At 50.5% G+C, this 23,082-nt stretch overlaps 1 protein-coding gene across 11 annotated transcripts in view; it reads left to right on the top strand.

The window, feature by feature from the left end:
• The window catches only part of DIP2A (disco interacting protein 2 homolog A), a 97,244-nt gene that overhangs the window by 19,888 nt on the left and 54,274 nt on the right, over nt 1–23,082 (top strand). For 8 of the 11 annotated variants that reach the window (XR_007125143.1, XR_007125144.1, XR_007125146.1 and 5 more), the window contains exons 2-6: nt 2,859–2,930; nt 6,682–6,801; nt 12,797–12,916; nt 14,297–14,506; nt 18,314–18,442. Coding sequence is in view for 8 of the 11 variants with exons in the window: in XM_047717693.1 (XP_047573649.1) it covers nt 2,859–2,930; nt 6,682–6,801; nt 12,797–12,916; nt 14,297–14,506; nt 18,314–18,442 (651 nt within the window). In the remaining 3 variants the exon portion in view is untranslated. The remainder of the gene's footprint in view (nt 1–2,858; nt 2,931–6,681; nt 6,802–12,796; nt 12,917–14,296; nt 14,507–18,313; nt 18,443–23,082) is intronic. The other 3 variants (XM_047717722.1, XM_047717767.1, XM_047717712.1) reach the window with 2 other exon arrangements.

Here is a 23,082-nt window from a genome sequence, read left to right as displayed (position 1 = left end):
CTTTTACGAGTAACAACAGCATATCAACAGTATTCTGTAGTAATGATGTGTGAACAGCATATTTTCTTCCTTTTTTTGATGAAGACACAATGGGAGGTTGTCTCCCATTGTTTGCTGTTACATATAATGTGCTCTGCCTGTCCTCAGTGCTGTGGCCTTCAGGAGTCCCTGAACCCTTTGAGAATAGGAACCCCGTGTCTGGGTTGGGACTTGGGGAGAACTGTTGCGATTTTGCATTTGTAGCCCGAAATGAGTTTGGCCAGCCTGCGCCCCAGAGCATCGCCCTAGCTGGAGGGCTGGTCGGAATAGCCAGCAGCTCCCAGACCACCTGAGAAGGAGGGGCCCTGGCATCTTCCCCCTCTGGGTGCGCAACCAGGGGTGAGCCTCGGCCTAGGTGGTTGGGTCAGGGCAACTCCCAGGTTTGTGTGCCTCTGCTGTTTGCCTCTTGGCTGTTTACTGAACGTGGGTTCAGAAAATCTGGATTTGAGTCCCTTTCCTACTAGCTTACTCGTTTTGTGTCTGCATTCTCTTTTGGAATTCCGCCTCGCACTCCGCGTGGGGAGAAGTTTGCGTTGGGTTAGTGTCTGAGTGGGAGATGAGAAATATGGTAACTGGTTACGCATGAAAACGTGTCTCTTGGCTACGTTCAGCCGGTTCAGCGAGAAGACACGAGACCGCTTTTGCGATATCAGGCACGAAGCAGGGAGTTAACGTTTCACTTCTGAACATTCCCTGGCGCCTTTGCGTGGAAATGCTCGTTTGAAATGGGAACCACGCAAGGGTCCGTTTCTAGGAAATGAATACTTATTTTTAAGTATCCTGGAAAATCAGTGCTCTGCTTTGAAATAGGGGTTTATCAGTTTTTGTGTTGTGTAACAATATTTAGTTTTCATTTCATTTGTCTCAATTATATATTTTCATATATTTCAGAAGAAGCATAATTTGTTAGCAGATATTGCTTTAAAAAATACATGTGCTTTAAAGTTGTTCACAAGTTAAACTCTTAGAAGCTATATTCCACAATCCTATGGTGGCCCAGTTTGGGGTCTCTGGTGCAGTGAGTGGGCAGGGCAAGGACAGTGCGCCCCAAGGCCCCGGGCCGGTAGCAGCCGGTCAGTGTACTCACTGCCTCATGGACTGGCTGATGTTAGAGATGGAGGGCTTAGCAGAAGAAATCAGAGTGAGAGGCGCCATATCCTGCCGTTCAGGGCAGGTACAGATACATGGACACAAAGCGCCGTACATTCTGCAGAACAAACTCAGATTAAAAGACGAGGTGCCTGGGGGGCTCAGTGGGTTAAGCCTCTGCCTCCGGCTCAGGTTATGATCTCAGGGTCCTGGGATCGAGCCCCACTTTGGGCTCTCTGCTGGGTGGGGAGCCTGCTTCCTCCTCTCTCTGCCTGCCTCTCTGCCTGCTTGTGATCTCTGTCTCTCTCTGTCAAATAAGTAAATAAAATCTGAAAAAAAAAAAAAAAAAAAAAACAACAATAAAAGACTGGTTTGCTGTGGGGGAGGGAACCCAGTGGGGACAGAGCTGTAAGCGAGTGCAGGGTAGGTGAGGGCCACAGGAGCGGCTCTGCGGGGAGGGCAGCTAAGGAGCTGTGGTTAACGCAGGGCAGACCCCGGGAGCTCGGGTTCGTCCGGCCTGGACCAGAGCAGCCGCCTGCCTGTTGGGACGGCAGAACCTGGTGCTCCCTGACTTCAGACCTCTTTTGCGGGATGCTGTAGGAGTGTCTCCCCAGAGACTTCCAGCAAGTGTTCGCTTGGCTGGGGGACCTGTCGGCACAGCGAATCCTGCAGTCACGAGCATGGACAGGCCGTGCTTGGTGAGGCCCCGGGGATGGCGGCCCGGCCTCCCGGCTGCCAGCGGCCCGGCCCTGGGCTCGTGTGGGGGGCCAGGGCTGGGAGGGGAGGAGAGCTTCAAAACAGTGAAAGCTTTTGTCGACGACGTTGCCCAAACAGGCTACTAGTGGAAATTGTAATATGTATTTCGGGTCTAAAGAAAGTCTCTAAGACATGACAGATGCCTGTGGGGCACGCCAAGTTCTCTCTAGGAAGCAGACTGTGCACAGAGCTCGAGGAGTGTTTCCATGAAGACACACTTCCTGTCTCGTTCCTCTGCCCGGATTCATTCGCTGTTCTTCCGTGTGACCACGTGTCAGCGCGGCAGGCCCTGTTCCCGGGTCCCGGCCCGGCCTCACACCGTGTGTGCACGGGCCGCACGGGGCTCGCTGCGGGGTCTGGGCGGGAGGCCGGCTCAGCTCGGTTGTGGGGCGTGGCCTCCGAGTGCTTCTCTTTCTTTGTTTTTCACTTCAAAAATGTTTATTTTTAAAATTTTTATTAAATTTTTTTTTAGAATCTGCATTTCTGGCAGACTCTTAGGGGATGAAGATCACAATTTTTAAAACCAAAGTATTATTTACACACAGTAAGACTCGCCCTTCCTGGTGTGCAGGTCTTGGGTTTTGATGGGCATGTGCAGTCATGAGCCGCCACCACCATCAAAACAGAACGGCTTCCTTGCGGCCGAAAACCCCCTCCTTCCCTGTTGGAGTCCGCCCTCCCCTCACCCCCATCTCTTGGCAGCCACCCTCTGCTCTGTCCGATGGTTTGGTCCCTTCTAGGATGTCCTGTAAGTGGAGTAACTCAGTATGTAGCCCTGTGAGCTGCCTACTTTCACTTAGCAACGCTCAGGGCAGCTCTGTCCAGGTTGAAGGCATCAGTAGTTCAACGTGTTCTGTCGTGTGGGTGCACCAGAGGTGTTGGTGTTTCCAGTTCCTCCATTAGGAACTACCGTTTCATTCCGGAACTTTGGAACTTTGGAGAAAATATAATCATCTTTTGCTGCTGTGTTTTAGGTGACATCACTCAGAAAGGCTATGAGAAGAAACGGGCAAAGCTGCTTGCGCGCTACATCCCGCTGCTCCAAGGTAAAGTCTGCACGCTACCTGTTTTCTAACAGTCCGTTTTCTCACCAAACGTGACCTAAATGTGGATTCGAGAGTTTCACGTTGGTATGTTTCATAGTTTACCAAGGAGGACTGGGCAGCGTCACTAATAGTAAATAATGTAGCTCACAGGTTATAATTTACAGCTTGGGTTTGGTATAGATCTCATTTCCAAATAGGATTTATTATATTTTTATGGTGATAGAACACGATTCTTCTTGTGATTTTAGTAAGGAACGTCCCGTTACTTCGGTTCAGAATAAATGCCGTAAAGGTGTCGGTTCTTCCTACCTTAAATTGATCTGCGGAGCTAACACACTTGTCATTTCAACAGGTTTTGTTTTGTTTTGTTTTGTTTTTTTGGTGGAATTTAACAAGCTAATTCTAAAATTTACATATAAGTTTAAAGGGCCAAGAGATTTGAAATGTGCTCAAAAAGGAGGAATGAGGTGGGAAGATTTGCCCTACCAGGATAAGAAGAACTGCGATCGTGCTGCTCTCATGAAGACGACCTGGTTTGGAACGAGGGCAGGCAGCCGGACCAGCAGAGTGGGACCAGGAGCCCAGACACAGACTCACACGTGCGTGCGTGCAGCCGTGGCCTATGGGGGGACAGCGTTACAGGGCACAGTGCTGCACAGCTCCTTGTCCTCATAGCCTGGACACAACAATCAGTGTCCGGCAGAGAAGGGCCAGTAGAAAAGGCAAAAGCTACAGCCCCTTAGAGGGTCCTACAGGAAAATGGTCACCATTGCACGACATGGCAAAATGGGTGGGACATCACAGGTCTCTGTAGAGGCTGAGAAGGGCCTGAGGGAGGGAGTGGCGACTGGTGAAATGAACAATGTCATTGTACCCACAGTCACTGTCAAGAGAGTAAGGGCATGTCACACAGTGAGAAGAGAATTCTAACGGAACTGAAAAAGAACTAGTGTGCAGAGCATGTAAGGCGGCCCTGTCCTGTTTATTCCCTTTGGTGATAAAGGAAATGTTCTGTGACCCCTGGCCGTAGACAGCTGCTGAGCACTTGAAACACGGCTGGTGTAACTGGGAGACTGGATTTTTGATTTAATTGGAATCAGTTTAACCTTAAATAGCTGGAAAGTCCCCCAACATACTTTTTACAAAGCTCAGTAGGAGGCTGGGCTGGAGCCTCGCACCACTGTTTCCTAAGTGGCGAGCCCACTAGCCAGCAGCAAAGAAAGAGGTTTAACCTCAGTGGGAATCAGAGGAATGTGGATGAAAGCCTGCACGGCTTGTTGGAGGGGACGCTAGCCGAGGGGTGGGGACAGCTGGCAAAGCTGAAGGGGGCATTGGTGACCAGCTGCACAGGTGCTCTGGACGACCCCCGGGACGCTCGCACTTGTCCTCTCTGCGCAGCAACCCATGTTGGATCCCTACGGCGCCGGGAGCGCAGACGCCCCCAGCAGAGTCCATCCGGGGGAGAGCTTGGAGACCCACACGCGTCGGAGAGCTGGCTCTCAGAAACGTGACGGGGGGCGAAAGCCACTCACAGGGGAGCACAGCCACTGCAGCTTAGGAAAGCCGACCTGCACTGTTCAGGAACTCTTACGTAGCTGGGAAGAGAGACAAGGCCATGGTTTTCCCGGAAGTCAGCGTGCCGTGTGCTCGTGGAGTGAGGCGGGGGCGCAGGGGGGCCCGGAGGTGCTTGTGTCTCCCCTTACCACTGCTGAAGTCCCATTCGGTTTTTTCCCGTGTAACGATTTATAAACGGGACACGTGGTTTATACTGCCTGTGTCGGGGTGATGTACCTTACAGTAAGTCGACAATAAAAAGAATACGTACTGACATTCATTACTCCAAAACAGAAGAGTCTCTGAGCCCAATGGGAATTGAAGGAGACTGTTGGCGTGTCGTGAAAAGCACGGGACAGGCGTCACCAGCCGCTGTCAGGCTAAGTGACACACACGGGGGCCTCTGTAGCCCAGGCGGGGGAGACGCGCCCGGCGATGGTGTCGGAGAGCACAGGAGAGCGCTGAGGGGAAGCCTTGTGTGAGGGCCGCCGTCCTGGCCGGTCTCTGCAGCTCTTTCTTGGGAACTCATTAGCTCGATGAGCTGAGTAGAAATTCAAAGAAGAGGAAACGAAGATGTTCCTCCCCACGAGTGGGTACGGAAATGCGAACCGAAGTGAACCATTTCCTCCTATCAGACCGGCAAAATTCTAAACATCCTTCTGAACACCCAGTGCTGGCGAGGCTGAGGGAAATGCCCTTCCCTGCGCCGCTCGTGGGCACCGTGTCGCTGTAGCCCTTCGGAAAGTCCTCTCCCGGGACCTGTAAAAATGAAAAAGCACCTGCTCCCTCTCGCGACCGTTCCACATCGGGAGCGCATTCTTGTGGAACCCACGAGTCTCTCGAAGGATGAATGCACCTGTATTTGGGGAGCAAACGTAAGGGTGTCCACAGGCGTGTGTCCGTGATGCAGGAGGGTCGATGTATTCTCCATCACGAACGTCGGAGTCATTCATCCAGTCACAGTGCGCCCGGCATTGCGGTGCGTGCGTGTACACGCTCGGATTTGGAGCGCTAACACGGACTTCCGGAAGGAGCACCCCATCTTCTAGCTCTGCGTAACCGAGCACCCCGAGATGCGGTCCTCAGCACCAGTGATGACCTGTGTTCTGCTCACACACCTGCAGCCTGGCGGAGCTCCAAGGGCCGCTCGCCCCCTGCACAGAGCCAGCCGCTGCGGGCCCCGCCATCCTGTCGCGTGTCCTCTTGGCGTGTTGTCTCCAGGTCACACCAGGTGGTCTCTGCCGCGCTGTCCAGCACAGGTCGGAGGCAGGGATAGACGGCCCCTTCTTGGGAGGGGTGAGGGCTGGTGGGACCAACGGGGCTGGAATGCCTGCAGGCTACTTTTACAAGATGTCTTGAGCCAGAGACTAAAGTGGAACTTGATCATGATGAACATGATGGGAGGCTTGCCCTGTGCTGTTCTCGAAGGTCAGCAAATTAGAGCTCAGACAACACCATGGATTCTGTTTCATGAGCCTGCCTGCTTGGGCCCCGTCCCTTTCCTCACCACACCGTCCTCCGGGCCTATGTGGTCAGGGGCTGTGCAGTGCAGGCCGTCTGGGTGTTGGGTTTGGAGACACAGCAAGTTGGGTTTGGAGACACAGCCTGGGCACCCCAGGCTAAGGTGTCAGCACCTGAGGTCTCTGTACCCTGTGCCCTCAGGCTGTCCGGTCACGAGCACCCCTCACTCACCACTGCCCATGTTTCTGCCTGTGTCTCAGGGCGGCTGCTTCTCCCCAGTGACTGCTTCATGGGGAGTCACTGACGTCGTGGACAGTGCCAGGGAAAGGGCACAAGGCATTTCAGATTCAGGGAGCATTTACGATGCACAAGTATGCTTTTGCAGGGCCTTCCCAAGAGACTCTGCCCCAGGTGGCCGCAAGTGCTGGCCCGCTGGGCTCGGGGACGCTGTTGCTGGTCACCCTTCCTGCGGATGGTGGACAGTGAGGCAGGGCAGGCTGGGCACTTTCGGGAGAGCAAGCGGGAAGTGGGTATTCATGGCTCTGTCCCCAGCCTCCAGACCCAGGGGTCTTCTGGGCTTCAGGGACCACTGCTGGATGCTTGTGCCTGGATTGTTACTGTCGGTACAGTGTGTGCTGTAAACAACACAGGAGAATGTGTGGTGTTTTAAGTGGATTTTTCCATCATTGGAAAAGCAAACTGTTTACACAAGATGATCCTACAAAATGTGTTGCAGGAGTAGATCCATCCCTACAAGCCGAGAACAGGATCCCTGCTCCCACCCAGACCACAGCTGCCGTGTCCAAACAGCGGAAGCCAAGGCCCCCCAGCTCCCGGGACGAGCGCTTCCGGTCAGGTAGGACCAGACGTGGGCAGCCGCCCCCGTGGCCTTGGCTGTAAATGGCTGTGAAGAGACTGGTCTCAGGGAATGATAACTTACCATAGCCCGCGACTTCTCAAGAGGAAAACCTAACCTTCACACAACTGCAGTCTTCCTTAATGTAACCAGTAGGGTTAGTGGTCTCTCCCCACGGGATGCTTATGAAAACCCCTAGAGAAGTCGTCCTTCCCCCCTGCAGTTAGTATGATTTCTTTAAACTTTTTGTCCATTTTCCTGCCTCCAGCTGTGGGACTGGGACTGGGACGGGACGGGGACTGGGACTGGGATGGGACAGGGACTGGGCCTGGGCCTGGGCCTGGACCTGGGACGGGACTGGGACTGGGACGGGACTGGGATGGGACTGGGACTGGGATGGGACTGGGACGGTACTGGGATGGGGACTGGGACTGGGATGGGGACTGGGACGGGACTGGGACTGGGACTGGGATGGGACAGGGACTGGGCCTGGGCCTGGGCCTGGGCCTGGACCTGGGACGGGACTGGGACTGGGACGGGACTGGGATGGGACTGGGACTGGGATGGGACTGGGACGGTACTGGGATGGGGACTGGGACTGGGATGGGGACTGGGACGGGACTGGGACTGGGACTGGGATGGGACTGGGATGGGACTGGGACGGGGACTGGGACTGGGCCTGGGCCTGGGCCTGGGACGGGACTGGGATGGGACTGGGACTGGGACGGGACTGGGACTGGGACGGGGCTGGGACTGGGACGGGGACTGGGACTGGGATGGGACTGGGCCTGGGACTGGGACGGGACTGGGACTGGGACTGGGATGGGTAGTTTTTGTGTATTTCGGAGCAGCTTTACTACTGTAGGTGTTACTATTTTTTTCTAATTTTGGAGATTTCCTTCTAAGGAGACTGCTGTTACTTTGTCAGTCCTTTTTTTTTTTTTTAAGATTTTATTTATTTATTTGACAGAGAGATCACAGGTAGGCAGAGAGGCAGTTTGGGGGGCGGGGGGGGGTAAGCAGGCTCCCTGCTGAGCAGAGAGCCCGACGCGGGGCTCAATCCCAGGATCCTGAGACCATGACCTGAGCCGAAGGCAGAGGCTTTAACCCCCTGAGCCCCCCAGGCGCCCCTAGCTGGTTCTTTGCATTCTCTTAAAGTGGCTTTTGAAGAGCAGAAGTTTTAAATTTTATTTATTTTTAAAAAGATGTTATTTGTTCATTTATTTATTTAGTGGGAGAAAGCTAGTAGCAGCAGCGGGGGGAGGAGCAGAGGAATGGGGGGAAGCAGACTCTGCGCTGAACACAGAGCCCAGTGCGGGGCCCACCCCATGACCCAAGATCACCTCCCCCCGAAGCCAGAAGCAGAAGTGAGACGCTTAACTGACTGAGCCACCCAGATGCCCCTAGTTTTTAATTTTAATGAAGTTCAACTTAGCTGGGTTTTTGTTTTCGTTCTTGTGTTTTTTAGTGGATAGTGCTTTTGTTCTCGTATCTAAAAAATCTGGCCTGCCTAAGGTCACGAAGATTGTTAATTGTTACCTCTGTTTTCTTCTAGATGTTTTATAGTTTTATATTTTAGCTTTAAGCCTGTGATCCATTTGGTTTAGTATTAGTTCAAGGTATGAATCAAAGCTCATTTTTTTGCATACAGATGCCCAGTTGCCCCCATCGCTTGTGGAGAATGCACCACCTTTGCTCCTCGATCTGGGAGCGCCTGCACAGGTGTGCGTGATATTGCTTCTGGACTCGGCCTGTCCTGCTGGTGCTCGTCTGTGGCAAGTGCACGTTTCAGGGATTATAGCTTAGTAGCGATCGTGGACATCAGTTGTGCTCTTCTAGGAGGAGTTTTGTTGTCTTGTTCCTTAGTGTTGTTCCCTTGTCTATGACGTGACTTTTTTTCCTCTGGGACTTCAAAGGTTTTTCTCTTTATCGCTGGTTTGGAGCAATTATAATGTGCTGTTCTCCTCACAGCAGCTGTACTTTCAGTCTCAAGGGGAAAAAACATTTTACTAATATAAAGCAAAAACCTAGTGGAAATAGAAGAAAAGAGAAATCCGGGCTTAGATGAGGACAACAGTCAGCAGTAAAGGAGAGTAGGACGGAGTTCCCGCAGATCGGGTGCTGACGACACCCAGCCTTCTCAGCGGGGGGAGCCCCGTGGAGACACCCAGGGTGGGCGACAGGCCCGGGCGGGGCGTCCTCCCTGCAGCGAAGACTTCCGCTGACTGTCCCCAGAAGGGCCGTGTTTCTAGGGCCTGTGACGGGGTCTGAGGTTAAACGTTTGTTCACCTACGTGCTGTTTGGAGCATGGCATTTCCACGTTCTTGCGTCTTCACGTCCTCAAGGAGCCCGGGCGAGTGTGTCTGCCTCCCCTCAGGGATTCCATTCCCGGGGGGCCAGCCCTGCCTGGAGCAGCAGGGGATGAGAGGAGATGTGAGGCTAGACTCACAGAAGGGCCCGTTCTGACTTGGAGGCCAGCCAATGTCCACGCACCAGGCTCCCGGGGTCAATCGTGCAACATGAGTGCTTTAGCTTTCGTCTCGCACATGGCGTGCTTTAGCCTGTGTTTGTGCAGGTCGGGGTGATCTGTGATGTGGGACAAATCACAGGAGCGTCTTCCGCTCAGTACATGTGCCTTGGTGTGTATGGTTTTCGGTTTCTTGGGCTTCTTGGATTTCTGAGCTCCTTGGATTTGTTGGCTTGGACCCCTGTTACGCTGATACTGTGTCGATTTTCAGTTCGGTGTCGTTTCACCTGCGTTTGTGATGGCGCTCGCTTCTGAGACTGCGACAGGGCTCCAGGTGTGTGCTCGTGGTCACTGCCGTGTCATGGCAGGGGCTCCTCTCAAACACCTTCTGTGTCTGCGAGTGTTTTTGTTAGGCCCTCATGTTTCAGTGATTCTTGGCCGAGTGTGAAATTCTGGGTTCGGCTCTTCCTTCTTCAGCAGTACGTCGTTGCCTTCCTGCTGCCGGTAGTTCCTCTTCACTAATGTGAGTCTGTCCCTTGATCCTCCCAAGGTGAGACAGCTTTCTCTCTGGAAGCTTACGGAATTGCCTTGTTGTCTTTGATGTTTGTAAACTTTATTTTATACATCTGTGTGCAGATTTTTCATCTCTGATTAGCACTCTGTGGAACATTTCACTGTAAGGATTTTAAGTGTTTTAAAAACATTTTGTTGGAGAAAAATGGAAACATGTATAGGAATGGACTTCCTCGTGTAATAACCGTCTCGAGTCACTATCATGTCAGTCTGGACCCATTTGTCCACTTTCCACCTGGGTCCTCCCTTCCCACATGATTCTGAAGAAACCTCTGCGATCACGTTATTTCATTGAGATGTCACAGTATTCTTGGTGTCCATTTCTGAAAAGGATCATGTCCTTGTATCTCTAAAAGATAAAACCATCATCACAAATTAATTAGCAATAATTCCTTAATATCAAATATCCAAATGTTCATGTGGTTTTTAATTTTTGATTATTATTTAAAAAAAATTTTTAAGTAAGCTCTGTGCCCCACGTGGGGTTCAAACGCGTACTCCAAGATTGGGTGCTGTGCTGTCCCGACTGAGCCAGCCAGGTCCCCCGTGGCCGCCCCGTGACCCAGACAGTTTGTCTGGACCCAGGGCCCAGATAAGATCTACACATCACAAATGTTTGATGGTGTTTTCAGTCCTTCCTGACTTACACCCGTCCGAGGCCCACGGGGGTCGGGTTAGGTGCGCGGTTGTCCCTGAGACGAGACACGGCGCTGCGTTCCTGCGCTGGGAGGACAGCCTGCCCGGGATGCCTGCAGCGGGCCGTACCCAGTGCCTAGATCCGGTCACTCATGAGGGTTGCAGAATGGTGCAGCTGCCTCTGTCATCCTTTTTCATTCAAAGGCTGGCGTCCTACTAGAAAGACAGACTCCGCCTTGCTTGCTCCCTGGTGCGGGAGAACCAGGATGTGCTCAGTTCTTCCCATTCATTTGTCCTTTTTAGAATGATGAGTCGGGTCGCTAGCGTCTCCGACGGCCGCCGGTTGATTCTGCTGCTTCTCTTTCTCCCTCTGTTCTTTTGTCTGTGTGTACGGACTGATAGCTCTCTCTCTCTCTCTAAGATTTACTTATTCATTTGAGAGGGGGAAGGAGAGTAGGGCAGGGTGAGGGGCAAAGGAGAGGGAAAGAGAATCTGAAACAGATGCCGCAGTGAGCACAGAGTCTGATGTGGGGCTCGATTCCACGACCCTGAGACCGTGGCCGGAGCCGAAATCAAGAATCAGAATCAGCCACCCAGGCACCTCTGCGTTTGGTGTTCAGTCCGTTCTGGCATCTGTCCTTGTCGGTGTTCAAACCGTCCCAACCCTAGCCTTTGGGAGCCTCCCCCAGTCAGTTCCACAGTCCTGAGCTGCTGGACCGGGTCCTCACTGGCGGTCATGACGAGACGCTCTCAGCTCCTCTGTGCATTTCTTGCTGCAGCCCTAGACTCTGCCTCTCTCGGCATCCTCCAGAGGATGGAATTTGAAGACCACATTCTGGGTGCAAGGGTTACTCGTTGGGCTGACCCTTTTTTTTCTTTTTTAAATTAAGATTTTTTTTTTTTTTATTTGACAGATCACAAGTAGGCAGAGAGGCAGGCGGTGACAGAGGAGAAGGCAGGCTCCCCGCTGAGCAGAGAGCCCGATGCGGGGCTCGATCCCAGCACACTGGGATCATGGCCTGAGCCGAAGGCAGAGGCTTAACGCACTGAGCCACCCAGGCGCCCCCTGAGCTGACACTTTTTTTTAAAGATTTTACTTATTTGAGAGAGAGCAGAGCACAAGAGAAAGCACAAGCAGGGAGGGGCAGTGAGAGGGGGAAGCAGGCTCCCCGCTGAGCAGGGGGCCCGATGCGGGGCTCAAACCCAGGACCCTGAATCAGGACCTGAGCCAAAGGCAGATGCTTAATAACTGAGCCACCAAGACACCCCTGGACAGGCACTTCTAGACATTTTTAGTGGGCAGAGGTGCCGCGTCATAGTTAAAGACAAAATATCGCATGTGTTCACGCTGACACTTCCCACTCAGATCCAGGAAGAGAGGCACGTCCTTTCTGTGTGTGCATCTTCTTCCTCATGAGTATCTTGGCTCCCAGGGACGGTAGCATCACTGTGTGATTGCAGGAAAGAGTTTATGTTTCTTTTCTTTCTTTCTTTCTTTTTTTTTTTTTAAGATTTTTTATTAATTTATTTGACAGACAGATCACAAGTAGGCAGAGAGGCAGGCAGAGAGAGGGGAGGGAGCAGGCTCCCCGCTGAGCAGAGAGCCCGATGCGGGGCTCGATCCTAGGACCCTGGAATCATGACCTGAACCAAAGGCAGAGACTTAACCCACTGAGCCACCCAGGCACTCCTATATTTCTTTTCTTAAGTGGTGGAGCCAATATAGCGCTTGAACTCAGGGTCCTCAGACTGAGACCTGAGCTGAGATCAAGAGTCAGGTGTGTCACTGACCGAGCCACCCGGGAGCCCCCAGAGTGTATAATCTGACTTGTCCTTAGTAACTACCCCAGAGGGACAGGCTGGACAGTCTGTGTATGTGAGAGTCCTCTGGAATAGTTGAGGCGACAACCAGAGACACATTTAGGTTCATTTGTTTCAATTTATTTTTAATTTGGGGGATTTCGTTTTTATAATATAGTTTTGATTTATAACTGAAAATATTTACATGGGTCCAGATCTACAAACAAAAGAACATTTAAAGAAATCTAGGGCCAATGTCATAGGCCATGCTTATTTTTTAAATTAAAAAAATTTTTAAGTCTAAAATCGTGAACATGCAGGTACCGCATGTCTCTGGTGGAGGTCGGTGACCGTCAGCTGCGCACAACAGCCAGGCTCGTCCCATCACGTGCCCTCCTTTACGACAGGCCGTGCGCTCACGTCTCCTTCTCATTCTGGGCAAACAGATAAGAGTGTGAAACTTAATTTTGTTACTTCCTGAGCCATGGAAAGTGTCTTCACAGCCTTGTTTCTGTGTAGATGTTCACACTGAGGCGGTGCAGGCAGCTTTGGCCAGATACACGGAGCGGAAGGTGCCCATGCCCTCGAGACGACGCTCTGCCCTCACGCACTCGTCCGTGGAGACCTACACGCCTCCAGGTACGGACCGGCCGCCCGCGTCATGCCATCGGCTCCCTGGGCGCTCCCCAGCCCTGACGTCGGAGCCTGCCTTTCCCCTCGGCCCTGTAGAGGGGATCCGGAGAAGTTAGAGGTTAGGAATGTTTGTGTATGTGCCGTATTCCTTCCTGAACGTCTGGGGCGGACGCGTGGGGTCCAAGCAAGTGCTCGCTTTCTATAGGACTCTAGTAAGAGAATCTGATTCTTTGACTAAGATGCCATTTATGGTTTTTAGTCAAGAGAGGAGCCTAAAATCAATGCTTCCTGGGATACTGAAGTTCTCTGATTTAAGAATTTTGAAATTATTCATCTTATTAATGACTATTTATTACATTGTTACCAGGCCTTAAACAGGAGAGTATAAGGCTATTTGGAGGATTTTAAAAATTTATTACTGCTCTGTTGTCATTACCTTCAGAAATGAGAACGTTTACACGGAGCTTCTCTCCAGCAAAGGTGTCGTAAGCTCTGTGTCTATGCCACACCCGGAGTTGGTGGCGTGTGGCGCTCCGTGCTCCCTGTCTTGTTTTTGAAGTCACGAAAACTGGAACAGGAGTTTTTGGTTTGATGATGTAGTGAAAACCAGACACACCGGACTCATAAGACAGCTTGGTGGTTTTGGTAGCACTCCCTTTCAAAAGAAAAAAAAGTTTATATTGTTGAAAAAATATGTTCTAAATGTGGCTGTCGAATTATCGTCTTTACTAAACATAACTTGACGTACTACCTCCTTTTCAAAAACAAAACCTTTTTGTAATGATGAAATGCACAGTCAGGGTGGCTCGTAGAACCTTAATGACCAGTTAATCTAACTGACTGGAGCAGTTGTCTTGGGGAAGGGATTCTTGTCCGTGCTCTCTGCCAGCACCCCCAGGAGGACGCAGGTGGACGGGGGGACGCCTGGAGTGGGTTAGGGCTGCTGCCGTGTGACCCTGCGCGGCCTCAGGAGGCCGGCTGGGCCGTGCGCGAAGGTTGTGTGGGGCATTCACTCAGCCGAGTGCTCAGCGCTTGGGGTCTCCTGCGGTGCTGTGACCCCACCTGGGAATGTGCGGAAGCCATTTAGGGCTCGGGGTTGCCTTCGCGCCCAGCGTGTGGTGCTCCCGGACAGTCCTGTGGGGGCAGCAGGGCTCTTGAGACCACGTTCCCAGGTAGCGCTCCTTGGCTCTTCCAGTCGGGCAAACGCAGGCCCTTATAGACCGCGGGCAGCCTTGAGATGACCCCTTGGCCGTGCTGGGGTGCAGTGGTGCGGGTGAACACAGCTTGCTGTGGGCAGGCCTGGGAGATGCAGGAGCTGGTGTGGGCCTCCACCCTCCTCCCAGACTCACCCAGACATTATGCCTGTTGTCATTATTTTAATCACAGACACGTCATCTGCCTCGGAAGATGAGGGCTCTTTCCGGCGACCCACGCGACTCACCTCCACTCCGCTCCAGAGCCATTCCAACACCGAGCCCTGGCTCGACCGGGTCATTCAGGGCTCGTCCACCTCATCCTCCGCATCCTCCACCTCATCTCACCCAGGAGGGAGATCCGCCGCCACGCTCGCAGGCCCCACGGCCCACGCCCACATAGGTCAGTGACCCGCTGCCCTGGTCCCTCCAGCACAGGGGTGCCTCTGTGCTCATCGAGACCCACCTTCTCTTTTTCATCTGGAAATGGCTTCTTGGTAGCAGAGGTCATTCTTGATGCTTCTGTGGTTTGGCCGTTCTGGACCACGTGGTGTGCTGGCCTCCCCCGGGCCCCAGAGGGGGTGGGTTTCTTGATGTCATAGCCCCTCCTGCTCTGGAGGTGTGGGCTGGTGCAGGTGGCAGGTGTAGGGTGGACGGTCCCTTAGATGCGGCCTTGACGGCTCCTGAGGGCCTTCCTGGGCCGCTGCCTCTGTGTTGTCTCAGCCTCCGCTCTGCCACGTGCGCACCGTTGTGGAGCCGTCCGCGGGGCTGGAGGCTGGGGCTGCGACCGTGGTCTGGCTGTTCTTCCTCCGCATTCCAAGTGAGATAGCCCCTCAGCCCGAAAGGAGGTGTCAGGCAAAGCTAAGTCATTAAGATGTTAGATCTTTTCTAAATCATCCGCTTCTTTAAATTACATTAATCTTAGGAAAAATCGCAAACCTTCCGTCATTTGGAATCTCACTTGCTAACAACAGCAGTGGCTCAGTTCTCTGTCCGGGAGCCGGTGTGCGGAGTTGGTGTCTGTTCTGCACCCAGACTCACGACAGTTTCTTGGGTGGTGCCGTCAGGACTGCCGCGGACCGCCGTAAAGCCCCCAGGCTTCTAGATGTGGAGGGAACGACAGACACTTGCCTGAGATCACCCTGGCCCAGGGCTGACACTGCTTTCTTTGCTGTTAGTTCCGCTCAACGGATTTGGTGCACCAGCTGCACCCTGTCACCGGCGGGGGTTTTCGGTGGGGTCCTGGGAGCCTAGACATCCCCAGGCAGAGGCAGGCTTAGGGGCTAGGTGCTTTCATGTGAAATTTTGGTCGTTTGGTCGTTTGGCTGCCCGCGGAGTCAGCTGGGTGACTCTCAGCCTTCTTGTGGACACGTCCCTGACGCTCGTCACTTTGTCTCTGTTGAGTCAGGAGACCTGCACGTGTCTGTCAAGCGGGTGCCGTCTTAAGGATGTGCCGACGGCCCTGGGTGGCAGGAGAGGCTGGGGCTTGAGGCCAGAGACCTTGGGGCAGCAGCCCACGCAGGCTGTTGGCAGCGGCCCTGGGTGTCCTGTGGATGGTCGTGGTCACCCGCCAGCTATCCTCAAGGAGGGCCTCAGGGGAAAGCTTGAAACATAGCCTTTGCACAGATACGTTTTATCTTCTGTTTGTCACAGTGATCTGGCTTATTGGAAGCACACAGATCTCTCCAATGAGAAAAACGGTTGTTTCTGAATGTTCTGTTCCCTTATTTCTGCTTCCTGATGCTCTGTTCTCGGTGAGATGGTGCAGGAAGTAGAGCTGTGTCAGCCCCCGCCGAGCCATTGCAGACCCTGCTTCCCTGTGGGTCAGAGGTGAAAGCGTGTCTCGCATGAGCAGCTGACCACGGCTCAAAACGTGTGGCCCCACAGCCCTGGACTGTCCCGTGGCCGTGGGGTGTGTGTTCTCCCTGAGGGGGGCTGTGGAGGCTGGCGACCGAGACCCCTGGCCACGTGCATGGACAGTCCCTGACTGGCAGGTGTGGCTGCACCCTCTTCTGTCCTTGGCCTCTCCTGCATGTTGTGTGATCGGTTCTCGTAAATTCTAATAATCTTCCTTCATTTGCTGAATGTTTGCTGGACCCGGTTGATTGGAGTTCCTGAATCTGAAAATACTTACCTTTCTGCTCCTTGTTATAAAAATCGTCATTTTAGTTTTTAGCATGGGAGAATTCTTCAGTTTGGACTAAGAAAAGAGATACAGAAAGAGGAAGAATATAGTAGGTAAAAAAAAATTGATGTGCAATCTATTAGGTAAAGGTAATTTTTAAAAAATCCATCATTTTCGGGACGCCTGGGTGGCTCAGTTGGTTAAGCAGCTGCCTTCGGCTTAGGTCATGATCCCAGCATCCTGGGATCGAGTCCCACATCGGGCTCCTTGCTTGGCAGGGAGCCTGCTTCTCCCTCTGCCTCTGCCTGCCTCTCTGTCTGCCTGTGCTCGCTCTCTCTCCCTCTCTCTCTCTGACAAATAAATAAATAAAATCTTTAAAAAAAAAAAAAAAACATCATTTTCAGTTTTGGCTTAAAGAAATCAAATCCATAACACATTGGGACACAGATGTGATTACCTATATTTGAAAGTAGTATTTTTAGCTATAGTCACTCATTTTTATTTGGAATATTGTTTATTTTTGTATAGTGATTTTAAAACTACTTTGTAGTTAAGATTACCATTTATGTCTTTCATGAATATTGTTAAAATCACTTACTCTTTTTGCTAGACGTGGAAGGTTGGGGAAATTTCTTTCTAAACTAAAAGAACATCCTGACAGGCATACTTTAAAATGTGAATCTCATCGTCACACTTTCTCACGGGTTGTGAAAACTCTGTCATTAAGATAGATTTTTCCAGATGGTTTTTTTCTGATATGTCAATAGTAAGTTTGGGTTTTGCTTCCATATAATTTCATCTTTCTACATATTTTCTATATATTTAAAAAAAATTTAGTTTACATTTTGCCTCGGTGGTGAGCTAATAGTTAAGCGATCGGAATTTGAAAATCAGAAGTAGTGGAGTAACCACTGTGGGGGCAGGACCAAGCATCAGAGGACCAAAGGGACAGCAGGTGTGCCCCGCCGGCCCTCGTGCAGACGCTCGCGCTCAGCAGCCTCAGTCAGCCGGCGCCGTCCAGTCCCGTGCCGTGTGGTCCAGATTAACCCCAGGATGTGCGTGTGGACAATGGGAGGAGGGACTTCAAGTATTTTCGGCATCTAACGTCACTTGTTTTTGACTGTGACGTTAATACTTGTGCGCCTAGCACTTGCCTGAGGTCCCCCAATAGTGAGACGTGTTGATCTGTCAGTGGGGATCGTGTTTACGTTCATAGGCTTGTTCTGTGAATCCTGCAAAAGTCGTGTGTTTTGTGACATCCAGCATACTGTTTTGGGGAGTGGGGGATAGTTTATGGAAGTCTGGCTGTGTTTTTCATAATACAGTGAAAATGGTCCAATGACAGCTGATTTAAAATGTGTCTCTCCTTCATTGAAATTCCTTTTTTAAACTATTTTTATTTTTATTTTTTTAAAGATTTTATTTATTTATTTATTTGACAGACATCACAAGTAGGCAGAGAGGCGGGCAGAGAGAGAGAGAGGGGGAAGCAGGCTCCCGCTGAGCAGAGAGCCCGATGCGGGGCTCGATCCCAGGACCCTGAGATCATGACCTGAGCCGAAGGTAGAGCCTTTAACCCACTGAGCCACCCAGGTGCCCCGAAATTCCTTTTTTTAAAAAAAAGATTTTATTCATTTACTTGAGAGAGAGACAGAGAGCATGAGCAGAGGGAAAGGGAGAAGCAGGTTTCCTGCTGAGCAGCCCAACACGGGTCTTGAACCCAGCACCCTGGGATCACGACCCCAGCCGAAAGAGAGGCTTCATGGATGGAGCTGCCCAGGCGCCTGTCACTGAGATGTCTAACTGCAGTTCACTTGTGCCTGTCAAGGCCGCATCGTCCGAGGGTCCGGCCAATATCCCTTGAGACCCAGACAGCCCACGTGCTCACGGGTGTCCATAGGCTGTGTCTGGGGCTCCGAGTGCACAGGGTCCCTGTGTGTCTTGCCCTGCCAGAAGGACCAAACGAATCCCGTTCCTCGCTTAGAGCTCAGCCAGTGAGGCTCTCGTTGAACAGGATTTCAGGAGCGACTTCGACTTTTTTTGAATCAAGAGCCACTTTCATGCGGGTTTGTTTTTCCAAAGCAGGTGTGCACTCCGCCCCTCCTGACGTCACCACGGGCCTCGTGGAGCTTTCACAGCGTGAGCGTCCGCAGCTGGCTTCGGTGCGAGGGGTCGCTCGGGGCTGCAGTGGGAGCATCCTGGAAACGGCCGGTGGTGAGCCTCTCTCTGTCCTTCTGAACCATCCTCAGCCCTTCTCCTCAGGCACAGAACACGGCTCCGGGGCGTTGGCTTTAGCAGACCTGAGCCGCTGTGAGCCGTAATTAGCTGTGTGTGCCCGGAGGCCGGTGTGGGCGGGGCGCGTGACCACAGACCGCACGTGGGGAGAGGCCGTCAGCGCCTCTCGGCATCGGTCGCGTGGGGAGCACGGAGAGCAGGGAGGAGAAAGCCTCCATCTGTAAACCGGGTCCACAAAGCAGAAGGGAAACGAGAGGCCACGGGCGGGCTCTTCATGGCCGGCTCCTTGGGGCCTCGGGGGGACGGTGCCCTGCCTGTGACGGCCGGGCCCCCCCGTTCTCCGTGCCCGCAGCCTGAGACCTGCGTCCGGCAGCACGCCTGCTTTCTGACCCGCAGGCCCCGAGGCCAGCGAGACCCTCAGTGCCTCCTTCATACCGTTTCCTTGGGAGACAGTTTCCAGGGTCTTCTGTTAGATCACGCCAGGTTTTCTTTTTAATATCAAGTGTACCAGATTAGAATGGCAGAGTATTCCAGAGGGTCTTAGATTGAAGGTTTTAATGTGTATTTTGATATTCCAAAGCAGTAGATCAAATTTTGTCAAGGTCTTTTAGCTCCTTGTCCAGATGCAACAGGAAAATCCCGAGTCAGCATGAGCAGGCTTTCCATTGGTTAGATGGATTTTTAAAAATTTGATTATATTTATTTTATTCTATTTTTTGGTGGCTTTTTAAGAAATTTTTTAAATTTAAATTCAATTAATTAGCATATAACGTATTATTATTTAGAAAAGTAAGAGCTGGGACGCCTGGGTGGCTCGGTTGGTTGGACGGCTGCCTTCGGCTCGGGTCGTGGTCCCGGAGTCCCGGGATCGAGTCCCGCATCGGGCTCTCAGCTCCATGGGGAGTCTGCTTCTCCCTCTGACCTTCTCCTGGCTCATGCTCTCTCTCGCTGTCTCTCTCTCAGATAAGTGAATAGAATCTTTAAAAAAAAAAAAAAAGAAAAGTAAGAGCTTAGTTAAGGTATAACTGACTCGTAATTAATGGCACATATTTAAAGTGTCGATTTTACAAGTTTTAAGATGTGTGTACACCTGTGAAAACCATCTCTGTGATCAAGATTGAACACATCCATCTTCCCCCTCCTCCCCTCCCCAGCACTGCTGCACCCCCAAATAAATAATAAATAAATGAATGAATAAATAAAGTCTTGGGGCGCCCGGGTGGCTCAGTTGGTTAGGTATCTGACTCTTGATTCTGGCTCACGTCATGATCTCAGGGTGGTGTCCTGTGTGGGGCCTGCGCTCGGGACAGAGCTGTTTGGGATTCTCTCTCTACCTATCCCGCTGTCCCTCCCCCTGCCTTGCTTGCAGGCTCTCTCTTTCTACCCCCTCAAATAAATAAATAATTCCTTTAAAAAAAAGAGATAGTGAACACATCCAGCATTCCTAAATGTGTCCCAGGAATGTAATACTTCCCCTCTGCCCTTTTTGGCTTCCTTCAGTCTTCAGGCAACCCCCGATTTACTTCCTGACACTGTGAATTAGTTTGCATTTTCTGGAATTTCATAGAGATAAAATCATGCAGCATTTACGCTAGATTGTCTGGCTTCTGCCACTCTGCGGAGGCACTGAGATTCACACAGTGTCTTGGATGTGTCAAGAGTCTGTTCCTTTTACTGGTAGGTGGTGTTCCCTTCAACGGCTGTGTGCTCACTCACGGTGTTTGGGTTGCCTCTGGGGCTTGGCTATTACAAACAAGGCTGCTGTGACATTCTTACAGTGGTCTTGGGGGTCAATGGCTACGAAGAGAATGGCTGCACCATAGAGTAGGGTTATGCTCAATTTTCTTTCTTTTTTTTTAAGATTTTATTTGTTTATTTGACAGAGAGAGATCACAGGTAGGCAGAGAGGCAGGCAGAGAGAGAGAGGAGGAAGCAGGCTCCCCGCTGAGCAGAGAGCCCGATGCGGGGCTCGATCCCAGGACCCTGGAATTACGACCTGAGCTGAACACAGAGGCTTTAACCCACTGAGCCACCCAGACGCTCCTCCTTTTCTAATTTCTTGAGGTGGAATCTTAGATCACTGAATTTAGATCTTTCTTGTTTCCTAATGAAAAGTATTTAGGGGCACCTGGGTAGCTCAGCTGGTTAAGGATATGACTTGATTTCAGCTCAGATCAAGATCTGAGGGTTGTGGGATTGAGCTCTACGTCAGGTTCCATGCTGGGTGTGGAGCCTGCTTAAGATTTTCTGTTTCCCCCCAACCAAAAAAAAAAAAAAAGGTATTTAAAGCTTTAAATATCCTTCTAACAGCTGTTTTAGCATCCCACATGTTTTGATACATTCTTTTCCTTTTTCATATTCAATTCTAGATGTTTTCTTATTTCTCTCATGCTTTCCATTTTTACGCTGATTTATTTAGAAGTGTGTTGTTTAATTTCAGCAGATTTCCAAATATTTCAGGTGTATTTCTCTTGCTATATTATGTAATTCAACTTCTTCTGAGTATATTGAAATTTTTTAATGACCGAGTGCATGGTCTATTTTGGGTATATAATGCTGTTGGGTAGTTTTTCTGTAAATGAAAGTTATATCCAGTTACTTTAGTTTGAGTCTTCTCTCTCCTTACAGATTTTCTTTGTACCTTTTCTATAACTTGCTGAGAGGGATATTGAATTTCTAACTATAACTGTGGATTTTTCTGTTTGTTTAGAACTGTCAGTTTTTGTTTTGTGTATTTTGAAGTTCTGTTATTAGGTGCCTACATATTTAAAATTGTTCTGCCTTGATGAATTGGCCACTTGATCATTGTAAAGTTATCCTTTGTGATGCTTCTTATTCTGAAATCTTCTGTCTGGTATAATTGTGGCTGCCTTCAGCTGTTTGATGATATACGTTACATGGCAAATCTTTTTATCCTTTTACTTTTACCCTACCTAGGTCTTTGAAATTCAAATGTGTTTCTTATAATTAGTATTTTATTCATTCTTCTATTTTTCCTTAAGCAGAGAATCATTTACTTCATTGGAGTGTTTGGACCATTCTTAGCCAGGTTTTTTGTTTGTTTGTTTATTTTTTAAGTTTGCTCCACACTCAGCATGGAGCCTCGTGTGAGCCTGAGTTCATGACCCTGAGATCAAGACCTGAGATGAGATCAAGAGTTGGATTCTTAACCAGCTGAGGCACCCAGGCGCCCCTATAGTCCGTTTTTTTTTTTTTTTAAGATTTTATTTATTTATTTGAGAGAGAGAGAGAGAGAGAGCATGAGAAGGGAGGGTCAGAGGGAGAAGCAGACTCCCTGCTAAGCAGGGAGCCCGATGTGGGGCTCGATCCCAGGACTCTGAGATCATGACCTGAGCCGAAGGCAGTTGCTTAACCAGCTGAGCCACCCAGGCACCCCCGTTTTAAAGATTTTATTTGAATTAATTTACTTATTTGAGAGAGTAGGGGTGGTGTGGGCAGAGGGGCAGAGGTAGAGAATCTCAAACAGACTCCACGCTGAGCATGTGACCAGATGGTGGGGGTCAATCCCACAAGCCCGAGATCATGACCCGAACTGAAACCAAGACTTGGATGCTCAACTAAGGCGCCCAGGCACCCCCCATAGTACATTGCAGTTAGTGGTTTCGTTGGGTGGACATCTATGATCCTGCTCTCTTTTCTCTGTTTGACTCTTCTGTTAATTTTACTCCTTTCCCTGTTTTCTTTTGATTTATATTTTAATTTTTATCTACTTTTTTTTAGTGGTTACTGTAGGATTTACAGTATGCATCTTTATCTCATCACTGTATGCCTTCACATGATATTATAGCTACCTCAATGTGGTAGTTGGGTTTTTTAAATGAATGTTATAGTGACCATTGGAAAGCTTGCTGGGAAAAGTTAAACTCAGATCCTATTCCAATGAAAAGGCAAAACCCGAAAAGAATCAGGCATCTAAATATCAGAAATGAAGAGTAAAATTTAAAAAATTGGTGAGTTTTCTTCAACCCGGTTAAAAGTAAAGACTTTCTAAATTTAGCTAAAAATCGACATGCAATAAAAGCAAAGATACATGAATTTGACTCTGTGAAACTAAAAAAATTCTTACACGGCAAAATATCCCCATTTAGAGTCAGAGAATCGACAAATTAGGAGAAAGTATTCACAGCATGTGTGATAGGCAAAGCTCTGATGTTTCTAAAAGACTCTTTTGAAAAAGATTTTATTCCTTATTTGAGAGAGAGCAAGAGAGAAGGTGCTGCATGTGCCTGAGTCGGGTAGGGGAGAGGCCAAGGGAGAAGCAGGCTCCCCGCTGAGCAGGGAGCCCAATGCAGGGCTTCATCTCAGGGCCCTGGGATCATGACCTGAGCTGAAGGCAGATGCTTAACTGAGCCCCCCAGGTGCCCCTAAACAGACTTTTAAAAGTAGGAAAAGATCCAAAATCATACGGATTGCCAGTCAGTTAGTTATGGTATATGGGCTGGCGTCCTGCGTCTGTAGGTGCTGTTTCATTAGGGACATAGCCATGCCCCTCCTTCCAGTGTCCTCTTTGCTGCTTTTGCCCCAGAATTGCAGAGTAGGGGAGTTGCAACCAGATGCCGTGCTCACTGCCCAGAATGTTTCCTATCCAGCCCTTTAAG

This window comes from Lutra lutra, chromosome 1, assembly GCF_902655055.1.
Source record: "Lutra lutra chromosome 1, mLutLut1.2, whole genome shotgun sequence".
Taxonomy (NCBI): Eukaryota; Metazoa; Chordata; class Mammalia; order Carnivora; family Mustelidae; genus Lutra; species Lutra lutra.
The sequence above is the reverse complement of the archived record's forward strand: the minus strand, read 5'-3'. Positions and strand labels throughout refer to the sequence as shown.